At 41.5% G+C, this 18,401-nt stretch overlaps 1 protein-coding gene across 3 annotated transcripts in view; it reads left to right on the top strand.

The window, feature by feature from the left end:
* Positions 1-5,053, top strand: part of Gpc6 (glypican 6) — a 1,056,803-nt gene extending 1,051,750 nt beyond the window's left edge. For all 3 annotated transcript variants that reach the window (XM_048800750.1, XM_048800751.1, XM_048800752.1), the window contains one exon: positions 583-5,053. In XM_048800750.1, coding sequence (XP_048656707.1) covers positions 583-785 — 203 coding nt within the window. In that variant the 3' untranslated portion in view covers positions 786-5,053. The remainder of the gene's footprint in view (positions 1-582) is intronic.
* The last annotated feature ends 13,348 nt before the right edge of the window (positions 5,054-18,401 follow it).

Here is an 18,401-nt window from a genome sequence, read left to right as displayed (position 1 = left end):
ATCGTGAGTTTAAAGCCAGCCTAAGCAAAAGTGAGGTGCTAAGCAACTCAGTGAGACCCTGTCTTTAAATAAAATATGAAATAGGGCTGTGGATGTGACTCAGTGATCCAGGGCCCCTCAGTTCAATCTCTGGTACACCCACCTGCCCCCCCCCAAAAAATGGCTGAGGATGTGGCTCAGTGTTAAGTGCCCCTGGTTTCAATTCCCTATATCAAAAATAAAACAAAAAAAAGTGTCCTTTTCAAAATTCCTTTAAAGGCATGGTATCTGCTGAGAACACCAGCTCAGAGCACAGAGTGAAATTTCTTAATGTAATTTAAATATTGGACAGAGAAAGAAATATCTTTCTGATGCCAAACACGGTAGAGATGACTTATAACTCGGGTTATCAATTAATGTTGTGTTTCAGCCACTTATTTGCATACAGTCCACCCGTCCATCATAAAGCTGCCCGCCCACCTGCACCATGGGGGACCCTTGGATGGGACAGTTCCTGCCTTAGTGCCCGGATCTGCTGTGTTCTTTGCCTCCATTTCTTCCTGGAGTGTGGCCTAACTTTCTTTTTCAATCTTTCCACACCAGGTGATGAATCCAGCGGCTCAGGGAGTGGCAGTGGGTGCATGGATGATGTGTGTCCCACAGAGTTTGAGTTTGTCACCACGGAGGCCCCTGCAGTTGACCCCGACAGGAGAGAAGAGGACTCTTCTGCTGCCGGGCTTGGCCACTCCCTGCTCTCATGGTCCCTGGTCTGCATGGTGTTGGCACTGCAGAGACTGTGCAGATAATCCTGGGTTTTGGTCAGATGAAACTGCATTTTAGCTATCTGAGTGGCCAACTCCCTTCCTTTCTTACACTCTTGGACAATGGACTATCCCACAAAAACTTACCGTTTTCTACGAGAAGAGAGCAGTACTGAGATCTGCCTCCCTTTTTGTTTTCCCAAAGAGTACCGGGTGCCAGATGAACTGCTTCCTCTTTTCAGCTATCTGTGGGGACTTTGTTTATTCCAGAGAGAATTCTTACTCCAGTCTTTCGTACCAGGAGATTTTCTTACCTTCATTTGCTTTTATGCTGCAGAAGTAAAGAAGTCTCACGTTGTGAGTTTTTTCTCCCCCCCACCCCATTTAAAAAATTAAAAGGTAGGAAGAAAATAATTTTCCTTTTAAAATCAGGCCAAACCCCAAGACAACTGCATTTTCAACAAAGAAGCAACAAAAGAGCAAAATAAAGGAACTGCAATGCTCTAGGTTCTGCATTGACAGCCAACTCCCAGGGTAAGCTTTTCTGTGACAATTCAGGTTTACAAAATGCTTATGGGGAGAAAGCTTGAAATTAAAAAAAAAAAATGTAGTAAAATTACACTGTTGTCTTGGAGGTGTCATCTTGCACTCTAACCACAAATACCAAATTGATTTGGAGGTACTGATAATCAATTTAGAATTCCATCTTTAATATGAGAGCAAAACTTACTCCAACTCAGCACCTCTCTCTCAACCTGCCCAACGTCAACGTCAGTAATGGCTCCATTTTCCTTAATTGTCTTAATGTCTGTCCATTGTATCCAATTGGCACAGATTTCTTCTTCATCTTCAGTTACTAGTGTACACCCCCATCAAATCATCCCCCCCTCCAACATCGCAATTGAAATATCATCTTCAGTGATACAATCTCTGCTTTTGCCACAGGTTTGACATGAATTTAGATGTTTCTGCCCTGTGTTCATTACCCTCCTAAAATAGGAGTTTGTTGGTTTTTTTGGTTTTTGTTTTACCGAGTTGATAAACAGTTAGATCCATAGATAAGTTTTCCTGTTTGACTATTTGCTTTGTGTCGATTGGTTTCTGCATCACAAGGGCATTCTCCTACAAAATAACTCACAACAACAAAAAATTTCAAGACAAAAAAAAAAAAGAAACTATATATATGTAGTATGGACATGGAGATTTATTTCACTTTTTTAGTCTTAGTATGATCATCTATTTTTATATCTATATATATATAAATCACAGATTTTAACTTCTTAATTCCAAGCTCAGGGTTGACACACCTTTGTAAAAAAAAAAAAAATGTTTTGTCAACCAGCTCTTCTTGTTTTGTGCTGCTCAGAGAAGGGATCCCTCAATGACCTGTGAGCACCAAGAATCAAGGAAGAGAACTTTTTACGTATCCAACTGTCCATCTATTAAAAGTTTGCCAGGGCACATCCTTTCTGCGTGAGCCTGCTTTGTCCCCATTGCTCCAGACCTGTCCTGAGCTCATGGGACAAGCCATGGGTGTGCAGGACTTTGCTGGTAAGGGAAACTGTATGTGTAAAGAATGTTATTCACGAAAAAAGGAAAAAAAAAAAAGCAAAACAAACAAACAAAAAAACATTGCTTTCATGTGCAACACCTTCGGCCTCAGATTCCTGCTTGGCACTTGGATAAATGACCTACCCTCAGGAGACCGATTTAGAGTCTCAGCTTGCCCTGTCTGCCAAGTAAGCCAAAGCCAGGCCCCATGCTCCTCCTGGCAGAGAGAAGCAAAACAAACCAAACTGGGGCTTTCTGAGTATACTTGGCTGTCCATGTGTTTCTTGATTTTTTACAATGCATCCAGAGTTAGGAAAAGTAATATGTCAGGACCCCATAGTATGCCAGTCGCATTTTAACTAACTCATTGACAGTATTGACACGTAAACAGTATTTTTCGATCTCTGTTCTCATCAAACTTAAAATTAGTTATTGATTTAGTCATCACGTTTAAGTAGAACACATGTGGCACAATGGTATTAAGTATATTTGAGCACTTTTGCAAAACAGAAAGTTTTCCAAGCTTCTATTGCCTAATGAAATATGAAATGTAGGAATCAGAGAGACTTTGTGGTATCTTTCCTTTAAATCTCGATGAAATTAACATTAAGTCTAATTCAGCATTACACACTTCTTGAAATCCACCCATTTCACTGCCAACCTTCAGCTTCCTATCACCAGTTACACATAACACATCTCTGAGAAGGACCAATTGTGTATGTTGCTCACTTCATTGTGTGTTCAGAAATCAGAACTGGTTTTCTCCAATAATTAAGGTGCAATACAAATTCAATCAACCTTGATTTTTCCAGAATATTTGAGTAACAACTTATTTTTATGGCTTTAAACTCCAACTCTTTTTCTAAAAATATTTCTGCATTCGCTTCTATAAAATAAATCAAGATGCTTTGTTTTTTCCCTGTGCTTTCTCACCCAACCAGTTTTGTGCATGTGTTTGAATACACATTATATGAATGAATGTGAACCTATGTTCTATACGCACTAACCACACAGATAATATATAAATGCCTGCTTCATTTGTTTCAACGCCTTCATTATCAATATTGTTCCTATGGATAAGATACAGTGATGCATATGAGCCAGGCAGAGAGCTGAAATGACTCTCAGTTAATAATGCCACAATATTAGTCACCCTGCATGGATATGGTTAAAATGTTACAGAACTGCACCTCCTGGTTTTGATCATCATGCTACTATGTCATATGCTTTTCAGAATAATTGACCATGAGAATTTTCTTCAGTCCCTAAGGAATCTAGTTTCATCTAGGTATCCCTGTTCAGTAAGTATTTTGAAATTCCCCCTCCCAAATTAATTTTTCTTGTTTCAGCACAGTGATAGGGGATGCAGTGATGCTCCATTATCTTTCACGGCCTGCCTTCCTTTGTTCTGATGTCCCCTTAATTCTGTAATCACATCATAACTTCTGTTATGAGTAGAGAGGAATAAGCTCACTGCAATTGGACACTAGAAATTGGTGGGTGATGCTCATAACTGCAAACACTTAGCTTATTGAAGTGCCTCTATTTACATGTTCTTTAGTTATAATATGTATTTTTCTAACAGAAATACACGTCTGTAACTGATGTATATTATACTTTGTATATGTTACAACAAAAGCTACATGGAGGCTAAAGTCTTTAGCAGAGAAGAATGAATTGCAAATTTGCCTATGAGAGATCTGCTTGTGGTTCTGTATTGAAGGGCAGCGTGACAGTCTCCTGTCATTTAATGAAGGTCAAGCTGGCACTTTGATTATAGCCATCACAGACTATTAGCACTAGAAATCTGACTCCCTTATAGTGATTTACCCAGATGGATAAGTTACTCACATCATGTGCTTCCAATGTAAGGGATAGAAAATCCTATTTTGTCTACACTGAGAAACACTATTACTCATCAATAAGCAGTAGTAATTCAAAAAGTAACATTCGTTAAATTACATTGGAAATACTATTGGATGCAGAACCCTCATATTTAATTTACATTCCCTGCTGCAGACATTAGCCTACTGCCATTCTTTTGCCATTACATACATGTTTTGGCTATGGACCAAACACCAACTAAAGTCCCCAAGGAGGAGTAAAACAGCAAATTCTTGAGTTGTGATTCTTTTATTACTTCCTTGCAAGGCTAATTATCATGTGGTTTGATTAAAGGTAGAAATGTTCAAAAAAGCAAGTTTTGACTTATCCAAAACTTGAAGAAATTCAAACTCATTTTCATTAACTTACAGTCACGAACAGATCTGATTTTAATTAAAAAGAAAAAATCAGTTTAGCTTTGCCAACAGAAGAGGAGTAAAGGAGACTATAACTTATAAATTTGTAATGTATTCCTCCTCGGTGGAGACATTAACCAGTGTTTAGTCTTAGGCCAACTTAATACAAATAGCGTATTGATTTGTACGCATTCTAGAGACTTGCTATATCATGGTTTGCTACGGCACAGACTCAGCTTGGCATGGGAACATTTGGAGCGTCATTCAAAGTTGAGTAGTTACCGGAATCTTTGACATTGCCTTGCGAAGAGCTACTTCCATGAGAAAACACCCAAGGACAGCATAGTACTGAGGTCTCTGTGTGCATTTACAGAATATATGTGCAGGATAAATGTGTGCACCAATCAAACCTAAAATTTTATGTGACTGTCAAATGACTATTATTTGGGTTAAGATTTTTCATTTCTGATTTGGATAGAAAATTGCTATTAATCTTGTATTAAAATAGTTTTTAAAAATCTACCTGCTCTCTTTTTGTATTTTTCTTAATTATTTTGCCTAAACTTATGTCATAGTCTAAAATTCAGAGCTTTGGAATGTTTTTGTTTGAGACCCTCGTAGAAGTTTCAGTATTAAAAAACAAGACACATAGATTAAATTAGTGCCACTCACCAAACTATATTCTATATTTGAAATTAGAAACTTTCAGAGTTTTCAAAATGTGTACGGGAAATTTCTAATTTCTCTTCTACTGTATTGGTTTCTTCTTGAAGAAAAACTTTAATGGCTTAGAACTGATCTTAGTACTATATAAATGAGAAAAGAAAAATAAGCTTATATGTGAAAGGACTAACAATCTCCAAATTTAACAAATTGCATTGATTTTTGCATTTTGAAATGTTCCACACTCTCAGGCATGCTAAATATTGCATAACTTACTAAAGATTCATGTAACAAACATTTATTGAACTCCTCCTCTCTGCCAGCCCTGCTCTGGTGCTATATCACTGGTTGCCAGAAGCCCCCAGTTGAAAATTATTCATTCCCTAATGCAGTTAACCATGATTATTACATATGCATCACTTATTTCTACATAAAGGAACCCATATAAGTAAAGTTATCAAGAATGAGTCATTTACCTGCAAAGAATACTGAAATTTAACTTGCATTGTTGCCATCTTCATTTTTACCTAAAAAAAGTGATTTTTTACAAGACAATGAAGGAACTTTAGGATAATTCCACTTACAAAATCAGAATATGGGGGCTGGGGTTGTGGCTCAGCAGTACAGTACTCACCTAGCACGTGTGAGGCACTGGGTTTGATCCTCAACACCACATAAAAATAAATAATAAAGGTATTGTGTCCAACAACTAATATATATATATATATATATATATATATATATATATATAATTTTTTAAATCAGAATATAGCAAATGTGATTTGAAAGTAAACTAACTTATTGGCAAGGAAACATATCCCAATGGATTTGAAAAAAATAAGCCACATATCCTTTTTATCAGAGAACGACAATATTTTTTAATTTCCTCTTTGGATACATGGATTGGGGTAATAGTTAAAATATATACACAAATAAGTGTATCCAAATGACAGTGATTATAAAAATACCAATTTATAAAATAGGGGTGATTAGTGGTGGAGTATTGTTTTATATCTGGAGAGCTAAAGACATAGCCACAAGTTCAAGTGTATTTGAACAGAATTCACAATTAATGTGGTGCCAGTCCATCTCCATTACACAACACATTTACCTGCTGGGAGAAAATGGTGGAATATATTTTGTCTGCTCGTAAATGGGACACAGTGAAGCCAGGAGAAATTAGATGCCTGCCTTTGTAGTCTACCTCAGGGGCTCATGCTCTGCACACCTCGAAGCAGAAAGCAGAGTAAGAAAAGGGAAATGTTATCCTCTGAGTGTTCAAGTTTGGAGACAAAGAGTTCTATTTACAAAAAAGTCAAGAATGCAGGATATTTACCTTGACTAATGTCCTCTCTCCAGTGAAAACAAGCACCCGAGGATTTTTGAAATTAAAAAAGCTGATTTGGGCAACTATGTTCTTTAAACAGACATGAACCATTATCCTAAGCCAGACACCAGGCACATTTCTGGCTGCAAAGGCAAGACACCAAGACCTCTGCTCCCTCACGACTTATCCTAGTTGGCAGTAGCAGAAGAGACAGCCCAGAGGTAACCCGTGAACAGGTGACTAGAAACGGGGCAGTGCCATGAGGGCATAAATCAAGAAGTGGTGCAGGAGGGTCTCCTCAAGGGATGGCCTTTTAACTCTGACCTAATGATAGGAGACAGCCATGAGCAGACCTGGGGATAGGGATTTCCAGGCTGACGCAAAGGTCTCAGCCCAGGAATGGTCTTCTGTACTTCAGTGGGTCTGGAGACCAGTCAGTGAGTTGCCCCTGGTGTGAGATGAATGAGCTCAACAGGCAGCCATGTTAAGCTTAAGGGCTGAACCCCTTAGCCCCTGGTAAGGCCCAAGGCCTAAGAGGAAACAGCCCTGCCCGCAACCCTGCTGGTAGTACTGACTGACACTTTTAAATATGTTTTAATTAGGAACTCTGCCAAGATCATTATGTACTTCATTTTTATGAAGCTCTAGGAGATAAGAATAATAACACTTGTTTTATAATAAATAAAATGTGATATAGTAAGATTAATTAACTTGTCCAGTCAAAGAAAGGAGACCGTGCTGTGAGCCCAGATCTGTAGGAACTAGACAGAAAAATGAAGGTATATGAGAACAATTTTAGCTTTTTAATTACAAATTCAATTGAATTATCGGAAACTGCTCTGAGAATTGGCAGTGAGTATACAAAATAGCAACAAGAATGAGAACAGGAATCCATAGATTTTTGTTTGTTCAGAGGACATACATTTAATTTTTATTTCTGAGATATACTGTCATTTAGCTGCTTTCTGTCTTAATTTTTTTTAGAGAGAGATTAAAAAAAAATTAAGACAGAAAGCAGCTAAATGACAGTATACCTCAGCTAAACTACCAATTCTGGGTTCTTGCATAATCTTGAACTTTTAGCTGCCATGAACCAAAGTGTGATGGCTAGGACAGGGACACATGTCAACTCTGCCTTCCCCTTGTTGACAATTTGGCCCAGACATCACATTCACGGAAAGCAAGTAGCCCTGGTGCTTAGCCCGTCCCCCATGACTCTTCCCACACACTAGCCCTGTCTGTGGTTTATTTATCTATTATGAAGGTCAAGTTGACCCCAAATGAAACTCAAAATAATTCAACATTGAGTCAATTCAAACAGTGTGGCTTCTTTGTTGACTAAATTGGGAAAGCATCAGAAGTACTGGTGACACCGAAGACCACGCCCAGTCTATGTCCTGGTGATGGTTTCCTTGGTTAAAATAAAACTGTGGAGATCTTGGGGCCCTTCCTCTACCTGGAGTTAAAGCTCCTTCCCTTGTCGATCTCCACCTGTCCTGCTTAAAAGGCAGGGTCACCGCCTTCCTTCCAAGATTGAATCGTGTCCTTCAAGTTGGGGAAAGGTCTGTCCACAAAATTCTGTTGATTTCTTTCTTGACATAACATGCCTGCATTTGCATAGAGCATTCCACCCTGGGGCAGCTTTCTAATTTCATTCACTTTCATAATTTCACAGAGTAGGCAGGAGCCACTGTCCTTTCTGCACAAATCTGAGAAGCTGCACAGGCCAACATCTCCCCTTGCCTTGGTTTATCCTCTCCCTTCTTTTTTTTATCCCTTATCCCTGGCCCACCCAAATCCTCAGGAATATAAATCATTCTGGTTCCTATTAACCTCTTATCAGTTTGTGGAACCAAACCATCAGTTCAGCCACAGGAACCCAGGAACCAGTCCTCCAAGGTAAATCTGGTAGAATGACATTCCAGCCGTCTTCCTGTTCAGCTCCAGTTCCGAATCATAGGTTGTGAATTATATACTGAGTTCTTGAATGTGAGAAATGAGTTTGTCCAATTTATAGTAAGCCAAGAGTATGATGAAAAACTTGTTAGTGACACACGAGTAATTTTACTGGTTTTTGTTTGAACCAATGAATTTGAATCAGCATGTACAGGCTATTTTTATATCACCAAACATGCCTGGGTTCCATACATGTGTTTGTTTCTGAACATAATGGCCTTTGTTTATTTGAGGGAAGAGTGCACATCGAGTAGTATATTCCTGGAGAGAGAGCATAAAACCAGGAGGAATGGGCCAGCAACATGGCTTTCTGAGGAAAAGATGGTTTGCCATACCTGAAACCCTCCAGCCTCGGGAGCAGGCCTGATGCTCCCCCTCCTGGTGTCTTAGGATCAGGGAGGGAGTGACATGGGATGGACCAAGAGGAGGCAAAAAGAAGAAAGGGAAATGAATGAAATCTAGTGCCATTAAAACCCAAGATAAATGACCTCTATTTATCTGACCATTGCTGGACACCATCCTGAAATTCTCTCTCAAAGGGAAGACTCCCCACAGGTAATAAAAAATAATGGTACTTGATGAAAAACATAAAACCAAATCATGGGATCTGTGGTACACTGAATGAATACTCTTCTCCACTCATCAGGTATAAATCACAAGTCCTCATGTCCCAAATTGTCTGAGACAGTCCCCGTTATGTTGGCTGTCCCATATAACTTCCATCAACAGCATCCCTTTCATTCTCTACAGTGTCCCCTGGTTTGAATGATAAATGATATGGTTACCTTAGGTATAATAATGGCTATTCACAAATCAATTTACACTCAAATGGATGTGACACCTTAGAATTTTTCAAGACACCCACCCAGCTGGAAGAAGTACTAGGTAATGCTCTATTCCTTCTGCACTTCCCTATTTAAATCTGCCTGCTTGTCTTGAAAAACATCTGGAATCAAAATTAGAATCAAGGACCCAAAAACAATCATGACATCACCCAGTACCCTCTCTACTCTCAACTCAAAATGCCCAGTCCTAAACACCAGCCTACTTTCATCTCAAAACAGATCACACACTTGCAACGCAACCCCAGGTGATTGACCCTTACTGGTGTTCAAACCATTTTGCTGGATACGCCAGTGGAAAACCACTGACAATTGGTGCTGTTCCAGAAGTTGTATTTTTGCTCCATTTACTGCTGTCGAGAGATGTAATTTGAGGCTCATTTTCTCCATTTGCCAATCTTAGCAGTCCCAGAACAACTATAAGCAATTTCTTTGTGTTTTTTTTTTTTTTTGAGTCACACATGTGCCACTGTTACTGAGTTGGCCAGCTACACCAGATGTCCCCTCTGCCCTGCCCTAGCACACAGGGCCTGGGACATTCACATCCGTTGGTATCAATCGTTTTCTATGTACTAAATGTAACCCCACCCCTTTCTCTCCCACTCAAAAGAGCAAACTAAAACTCAAGAAAGTAACGGGCATGAGGTTATCATCCAGTTAATGATGAATCCACTCCAACTTATAGAAAGTCATTCACAGATTCTACTCATCCATTCTTTTTTTCCTTTTGGGGGGGTTGGGGAGTAGGTGGGAATTGAACCCAGGAGTACTTAACCACTGATCCATATCTCCAGCCCTTTTTAAATATTTTATTTAGAGACAGGGTCTTGCTGAGCTGTTAGGGCCTCGCTAAGTTGCCGAGGCTAGCTTTGAACTTGTAATCCTCCTGCCTCAGCCTCCAGAGCCACTGAGATTACAGGCATATGCCATCGCACAGTTATTATTTCTCATAAGCTACTAGTGATGCTTTCCATTCAATGCCTATACTGCAGTCATAACCCCCTTATGATGCTCCACTTGTCATCTAGGATGATGTGTTCCAAAGAGAACAAAGTATCATTTCAAAAGTGCCACCTACCCAACACATAAAAACAAAAACTTCTTAGATTGATGGCCAGTGTCCGAAAGGAAGTTACCCTTTGACTCACTCATCCAGCCTTTCATAGGATGCTTCAGGCTTCCTTTTGCAAGATTACCGATTCCTAAACATATTCTTTAAGTATCAGTTGGGCACAAATGTGTACATTCACATTGTCTACAGAAGAGTGATGAAAGTTTCTACTAGAATTTGGAATCTTATACAAGACCCATGAGTCTAGCCAGAGACTGCAATTCAATTCATGCATTTAGCGCTTACAGCCCTGCAGTGGGACTTTATGTTTGAAAAGTTACATAATTGATCAAGACACCCTCTCTCCTCAAGGAGAAAATATGATACCTACTAAAGATTGGAACAAAAGCGACACCAACAATAACTAACCTGGGGACTGGGCAAAGCCCTTCCCATATATTAACTCATCTTATTCTAAAAACGGGACATTCTAAAAAAAAAAAAATAGTAGCTATTAATGTTGTTCTAAATCGATGAGGAAACCGAAGTGATCCTCGGTTAAGTCAAATGACTCACCCAAGGTCCCACAGAGCTAGAAATTAGCAGGTAGAAAAATGGCAGAGTTGTCAGAGCCGGAGGCAAAGCACTCTGTTGTGTGGTAGCACAGTGAAGGAAGAGCCTGCCTTTGGAAATACAGGTCTAGTGTGGGCTCCATGGTTGGCAGACAAATAGTCAAAGGTCATGCCATTTCCATGTATGCTTTAACACGGCCAGGATGTTAAAAATTGTGTCTTCTGCCTATGTCCTGGGGCCTGGGAGACTGCATAGCTTTAGGAGGATATATACCAAGACTTACACACCCACATAGAGATATTATACATGGTTTAGAATAATTGTTCCAGTGGGAACCTGGTTTTAACCCCACTCCCTAGACCCCAAAGAAACAAGCAAGGCAAAATACTGACCAGAAGAGCGCGTGCCCCATCCCAAGTTCCTGATGATCTAAGACAAGAAGACAAGCCACAGAGGCTTTGCGCTGACTGTTGGACTTCCTGGGCCTCCTGACTGGATTAGCACTTTAGAACCACATCCCCATTTACCACCCTGTGTACAGCACGCCATTATCCAGATGCTGCCAGAAAACACCTCCTTACTGCAGAATTGCCCTGATGGAAATTCTTCTTCCTGCCCAGCCCTGCTCCAGGCCTGTGGGGCTGGGGAAGGAGCCGAGGGCTGGGAGAGTTCTGATGTTTCAGAGATGGAGCTTGACATTTCCTCCACCATCTCAGCCCACACCGCTGCCTGTGGTTCTCTCTCCACTTGGCCCTGAGCCTTTATTAACCCAGTATGGAATATGGCAATTACCTAAACCACGGTCATTAAAGTAAATACCATTGCTCCCCGTAAGGCTCCTTGTAGCTGCTGTGTTCCTCGTACTTGTTTAGCTCATGATATTCGGTGCCAGATATTTTAGAGACAGTGTTCAGAAATCACCAAGCAGCTAGACCATGACATGCGCTGTTTCCCATCCCTCAGGGCAAGAGTCAGACTGCAGGGATGTTGTGTTTTGTGTTTGCTTTACATTCATTATGTGTTTCTTGCTGAGCCGGTCTTTCCCACAAATATTGAAGACCGAGCTGACTAATGAGTCTCTATTAACACCGACTCACGTTGGTGATTATGCGTCTTCAGAAAAAGTGCTTAATAAATACTATTAAAAGATTTTGCTTTACAGCGATGGCAATCATGCCAGATGTGATATTGTGTCATTAGTCAAAGGCAGTCTTGAAAAGCTTTCAAGGTAACATTTAAAAAGTAATCCTTTATTAGGTTGCCTAGCTAGATGCCCCATAAGCACTTAAAACACAAAAGAGGTGTGAGTTCAGACAAAGAAAGCGCTACCAGATGGAGACAGTAATTACCCTGTCCCCAAACTCTGGGATTGTATTTACCTTGCCTTTTGCCTACAAAGTTGACAATACAATATCTGGCATTTCAACTGGAACACTCTGCTTCATTTTCCCTGCCAGTCCACATGTATTAATGAATGGGTGCTTTTATTAACAGCAGTGTTAAGACAAGAATATTTCAGTCATGCTGTTACTCCTACTATCTGATATAGATCATAAAAGACAGGAATAAAATTCAATTTGCAATAACTCTTTGGAGTCAGAGTAATAGTTGCCCAGGAGTGCTTTGTCAGAGCATCTTGGCTTTCCATTAAATAGTCAGCCACTAAATTCTTTTCAACTCTGGCAGAAGCAGCCAGGGAACACTTGGGAGCTGTATAAAAAGGCATTTTCCTAATCTTCAAATTGTTGGAAAGACTCTTCAGCATCTGTTAAAATATTTTTTTCCTCCTAATCTGCTTGAAACTAATAGGGAGAAAATTCTGAAATGTTTCTTAATTAAGCAGTAAGAAATGGCGAAGGTTCTGTGTGGACTCCCACATTGTGAACCATGAAAAGGATAAAGAACAGAGAGTTTCTAAATCCTCAAGTTTCTGGTTTTCATCTGAATGCATCCTTTTGCTATAATTAGGTCTTTTCTTATTTCAAAACAGTAAGATGCAAATGCAGAAAAGTCCAAACTAGGGAGGGTCAAGACTGTGAGAAATACAGGAAAATACAGCAAAGCCCCTCTGTCCTGGACAGGGGAGGGAAGAGAACTGCAGGGACAGTGCCAGGCAGAGGGCTCCTACTTCTGCTCTGTTATCAAGAACACCGTGGCTTCTGGGGGTGGCCCAGAGAACTGCCCCCTTGATGGCCCAGGTGACGCAAGTGTGAGAACTGCAAGGTGCGAGGTGAGCGGCGACCTGAAAGGTGAGCCAGGTGCAGGTGCCAGTTCTTCCTGAAGAATTTCTGTGCAGTTCTAAAGAATGCACTCAACACACAGCTGGTAAAGAGCAGGAATCCCCTTCCTCAGAACCAGTTTGCAACCCCCCTTTCAAAACCCTAAAAATAGGTGGCTAAACCCTCAACCTATTTTCCAATCCACATTTCCAGCGAGAATTTAGCATCCCTACAAAATCCTAACCAGCAAATCCTGGGACCTTAGCAGGTGAGCCTCTCAATTAAGGCATGTTATCTAACTCAAGCCACGGACCTGGAAAATTTTCCTGCCATATTTATTCAAATATGAGATCAGCAATAGAAATGAACTCTGGAATAGTCTTTTACATTGTTGTATATACACTTTTCTTTTCTATGAAACATGCACTCAGGCTTTGGCCTAATTTTGCCCAAGAGGGTAAGGGAGAAGTTTTTTTCTTCTCTCATATAACCCTTCAAGGATTACATGGAATCGGGCGTCCTGCCTCCTGCTCCCTTCACGTCCTTTATCATTTTCGTTTTTTTTTTCCCCTTAACACAGTTAGTCCTCTTTATTCATGGATCCCCTATTTTCAAATTCAGCTGCTTGCTCAAATTCATTTATAACCCCCAAATCAGTTCTCATGGTGCATTCAGTCATTCATAGACGTGGGGAGGCTCGGAGCAGGGAAAATGAGTCAACCCATGCCCAGCGTGGCCAGCTCAGCCAGGGGATGCCTACCATCTCCCTGGCGCTCTCGCATCAACCTCACCGTCTACTGGGTGCCTCATTTTTCACATTTTCATGTTTTTTGTTGGTGATTTTGTGCTTTAAAATGGCCCCCCTCGGGGCTGTAGGTAGAGTGCTCGTCTAGCATGAGTGAGACACTGGGTTCGATCCTCAGCACCACATAAAAAAGAAACAAATAAAATAAAGGCATGCTGTCCATCTACAGCTGCAAAAAAAATTTTTTTTTTAATTTTAAGAAACAAATAAATAAATAAATAAAATGCCCCCCTCCCCGCCCCCCCCAGCATGGTGCTGAGTGCTGTCTGGAGTTCCTAAAGTCAAGGAGTCTGTCTTGGGTCTCACATGGTAGACGAGCTTGCCTCAGGAATGTTCTAGAGTTATTGGCAGGGAGTTTGATGTCAATGAATCAACTCTGTATGCATTCGGAGTTGTCTTTAAATAGAAACGCGCATAGAACAAACTTCTGTGTCAACCAGTTGATGAAAATATTATGATCAGAGGTTTGTGGGCCGCTAGCCCTGTATTTCCCCTGAGGACAATGATGCGGAATTTACCTACTCAGTCTTCCCGTGACTTTACAGAACTACCCTGAATGATGGGGATCGACTCTATCGTCAGAATTGTTGGCTTCATGTCTTCCCCACCCAGCAGGCTCTGACCCTACCTGACAAGATTAGCAGGGTCTTGAGGCCAGATCATCTCCATTCTAGAGGAGGCAGCTTCTCCTCATTAGCTTCTTAGATTACAGGTTTTGTAAAAATGTCTTTTGATCTCGACCACAATGGGACCCGAGGTAATGTTTCCCAACCTTGCCCTCCATATATGTGGCTGAGACTGCTGGGGCCCAGCGGAGCCCAGCCCAGGGCTCTTCACCAGCTTTGGCCCTGCCCACAAGCTGAAGGCTGAGAAAATCAGTACCTCGGCTGCCTGTACCTCTGCTTTAAGGAATAGAGGGAGGGCGATGAGCTTTCGTAAGGAATATTCCAGAGTCTTCATCTAGATTTTCGTTGGTGCAAAAACCCAACAGATGTCATCAATGCCTTTTTGAATGCAGGGAATTCTACTCCTACCTCTGTCTCCGTCGGGACCCCCAGCAGGCACAGTGACACCACTCACCAGGCCCACTGAAAGGAAAGGGCAGGGGGATGGAGAAAAATACAGGCAAACAGGTATGAAAATAGAAACCATTCACCTTTCTTCCATGCTCTGTCTCTCACTGTGTCATAGCAGGAATTCTCAAAATTCGATCTGTGGGGCTGTTCTAAGTAAATAAATAAATATTTGTGTGAATTCTATTGTCCACCTTTGTATTGGGCACTGCCAGCTTCAAATGAAAATATGAGAGCTTTTAACTGAGGAAATAATTGAGAATGCATGACCTGCGTCCTCTGGCAGGGACATGCCCACGTGCTCTGTCCTCGCCAGAACAATGACAACGCTGCCCACAGCCAGCTCCCAGTTTTCATTTCACTTCCTGCCTTCAGTTTATGGGTGAGTAAAAAGGACTGAGAGGGTGGAAAAGGAGGTTTGTCATCATTTTCAGGGTAAGTTGTTGATAAATGGGGAAGTTCCATGAGTAAGAAGAGAAGCAGCAAGGTTGCCTGGTCATTTGTGCACTCAGAACACCATTGCTGTCCTTCTGCATAGAGGCCAGTTCTCATGCAGATGGAAGCAAGGTCTGCCATGCACCCGCACCCCTGCTGACTAATCCATGCATGTAAAACGCTTGCTAGTATTTACCAAACCCCTGTGCATCACATAGGTCCACTGGAATTTTATGCACACAGGGCATTGCATGTGCCACATGAGAGAGGGGATAAGGGACAGCAGATGTGCATGCTCTCCATATATCCCCTGCTCACATATATATTGTATTGTCCCATCAGACTTTACGTACAAAGCACAAGTTCAAATAAAAATATCAAGACAGTGGCAATAGAGCATTAAAGCTAGTATGGGGTGCTCTGAGCAAGGGACTCTTTGTGACTTGTATTCGTCAGCTTTGTATTACTACAACAAAATACCTGAGGCAATTAACTTATGAAGAGAAAAGATTTATTTATATCACAGTTTGGAGATTCAAATCCAAAATTGGGCTGCCCCATTGGTTTGACCTCTGATGAGGGCACTGGTTGGCAATTGCATGAGTTTATTTTGGAGCAAGAACTCATATCTTAAGCCAGAAAGCCAAGAAAGACTGGGAGATTGGGGACCCAGAATCCCCTTTAAGGTCCCCAGTGACCTAAGGATGTACCAGTAGGTTCTACCACCTTCCAGTAGTGCTGCCAGGGGTCAAACCTTTAACACTTGGGGTCTCTGGGGACATAATCCATATTCAAACCATAGTACAGTGGTATAGGTCACACACATGGAGCTGGCCCTGGCATACAAACCCAGGCTGGGCCACGAGCCTGGAACCCATGTGGAGCTTCTATAATTATTTATGGAAAACACTCCCTAACCTAGACAGGGAAGTCATGAAAACAAGGCCCCACTTACTGGAAATAATGAGCAATTGAAATGGTGAATGTGGTCATTCAGCCTGGGTAGGTGCCAGTTATCCAAAAGAAAGTTCTGGACCTTAACTGAGAGCTAACTGAGCAAATTACAGGAAGTTTCTTTAAACTGCACTGAAGTCTGGGAGTGTAGCTCAGTGATAGATCCCTTGCCTAACATGCATGAGGCCCGGGATTCCATCCCCGGCACCGAAAAAGAAAAAGAAAGCCAAGCTCGAAGTCTTTGGAAAGAGAGGAACATCCGCAGGTTTTTCAAAATCAATGGTGCCTACGGGGAATGATTTGAAGAAAAGAGGGAATCTCCAGAGTCTGAAGTGGAAAACTCTTCAAAGCACGAAGACTGAAGAGGGGCCACGGAGGTAAACAGAACAAGAGAAGGTAGAAGGCAGAGAGCCTGTTTTAGAAGCAGCCCATAAGGAGCTTGGAGAAGGAGGGAGAGAGGTGCTGCTGTTTGAACTCTGTCGGTGAGAACAAGAATTTAAACTTCAGAAAAATGAGAGGAAGCAATTTCCAGAAACTGAGTGCAGGTAGGGAGGGAAGAAGAGCCCAAAGTGATGTCGGCAGAAGGCTCCGAGGGGTGGATGAAAGAAAAAGAGAGAGAAGCCAGAGGCCAGGACTGGTTATTAATTGATTGCTGCCTCTGCAGATTTGATTGTCGATTGAAAAACCATTTGCACATCTTTTATCTGAAATGGATTGTGACTCACATTTGTGGATGGTGAAGGACAGACTCTAGGGTACTCCCAGGTGGCCCCCATGGTCTCTGGTTTCATGCCCCTGGGCCCCACTCTGCTCTCCGGCAGGTGGCACTTGTGACTTGCTTCTAACCAATAAAAAGCTTCAATGGTAAAGGGAAGCACCTTATATGAAATCAAACTGCGATGCCTGTCTTCCTCAAAATTTCTCTCCCTTGAGGGCTTGAAGGAAGCCAGCAGCCATATTGGGAAGCCCAGGTAGGAGGAAACTTAGGGCAGCCTCTAGATACAGCCAGCAGGAAACTGAGGCCCCCAGTTGGACAGGCCAGGAGGACCTGAAAGCTGCCAATGACCACGTGGATTGGGAAGTAGATTCTCCCTGTGTCCAACCTCAGGTGAGACCCCAGCCCCCGCCAAGGCCTTCATCACACCTTGGTGAGACCCTGAGCAGGGAACCAGACTGCTGGGCCTGAACTCCAGACCCACAAGAACTATGAGATAATGAAGCCTCCCTGTTTTGCTCACTTGTAATGCAGTGTATATAACTAGTACGTGTGTACAGAAGTTTATAAAGTTGAAGTTGACTTTTGGGTCATTTCATTTTCCTCCTGATTTTATCTTTTCTTCACATTTTGCTTTTTTTCCTTGCAAGGATAACGAAGTCCTAACTCAAGAGTCTAGTAAGAACCTGCTGTGACATCTTTTCTTAATGCTCGAAACATAATCATAATATTTTTTTCTGCATTTAAAAAAAAATGTATGAAGTACAGTGTGGAGTGGAAGGCAAGAGCCCTGTTAAATTTTTTCATGGACAAAAATGGAGACAACTCACACTGTGTCTAAAGCGTTCAAGTTATATACAATCTTTATTCCTTAGGTAAATTGTTTCTGTTTTCACACGACAAATGAAATTCTCACAATCTAAAACAGTGTAGAAGAATCTTGTTTGTTTGTTTAAAAATATAAATTGTCCTGTAATCCCAGAAGCTCGGGAGGCTGAGACAGGAGGATTGCGAGTTCAAAGCCAGCCTCAGCAGTGGCGAGGCGCTTAGCAACTCAGTGAGATCCTGTCTCTAAATAAAATACAAAATAAGGCGGCAGATGTGGCTCAGTGGTTGAGTGCCTCTGAGTTTAATCCCCGGTATCAAATAAAAATAAAAATTGTGTGCTAAATAGGAGAGTCTGTTCTGTGTTCAAAGGTAACATCAAGAGTTATTGAAAACTAAGGGGAGGGAAGGGGGGCTATGGAGTTCAGTTTT

This window comes from Marmota marmota, unplaced genomic scaffold, assembly GCF_001458135.2.
Source record: "Marmota marmota marmota unplaced genomic scaffold, marMar, whole genome shotgun sequence".
NCBI lineage: Eukaryota > Metazoa > Chordata > Mammalia > Rodentia > Sciuridae > Marmota > Marmota marmota.
The sequence above is the reverse complement of the archived record's forward strand: the minus strand, read 5'-3'. Positions and strand labels throughout refer to the sequence as shown.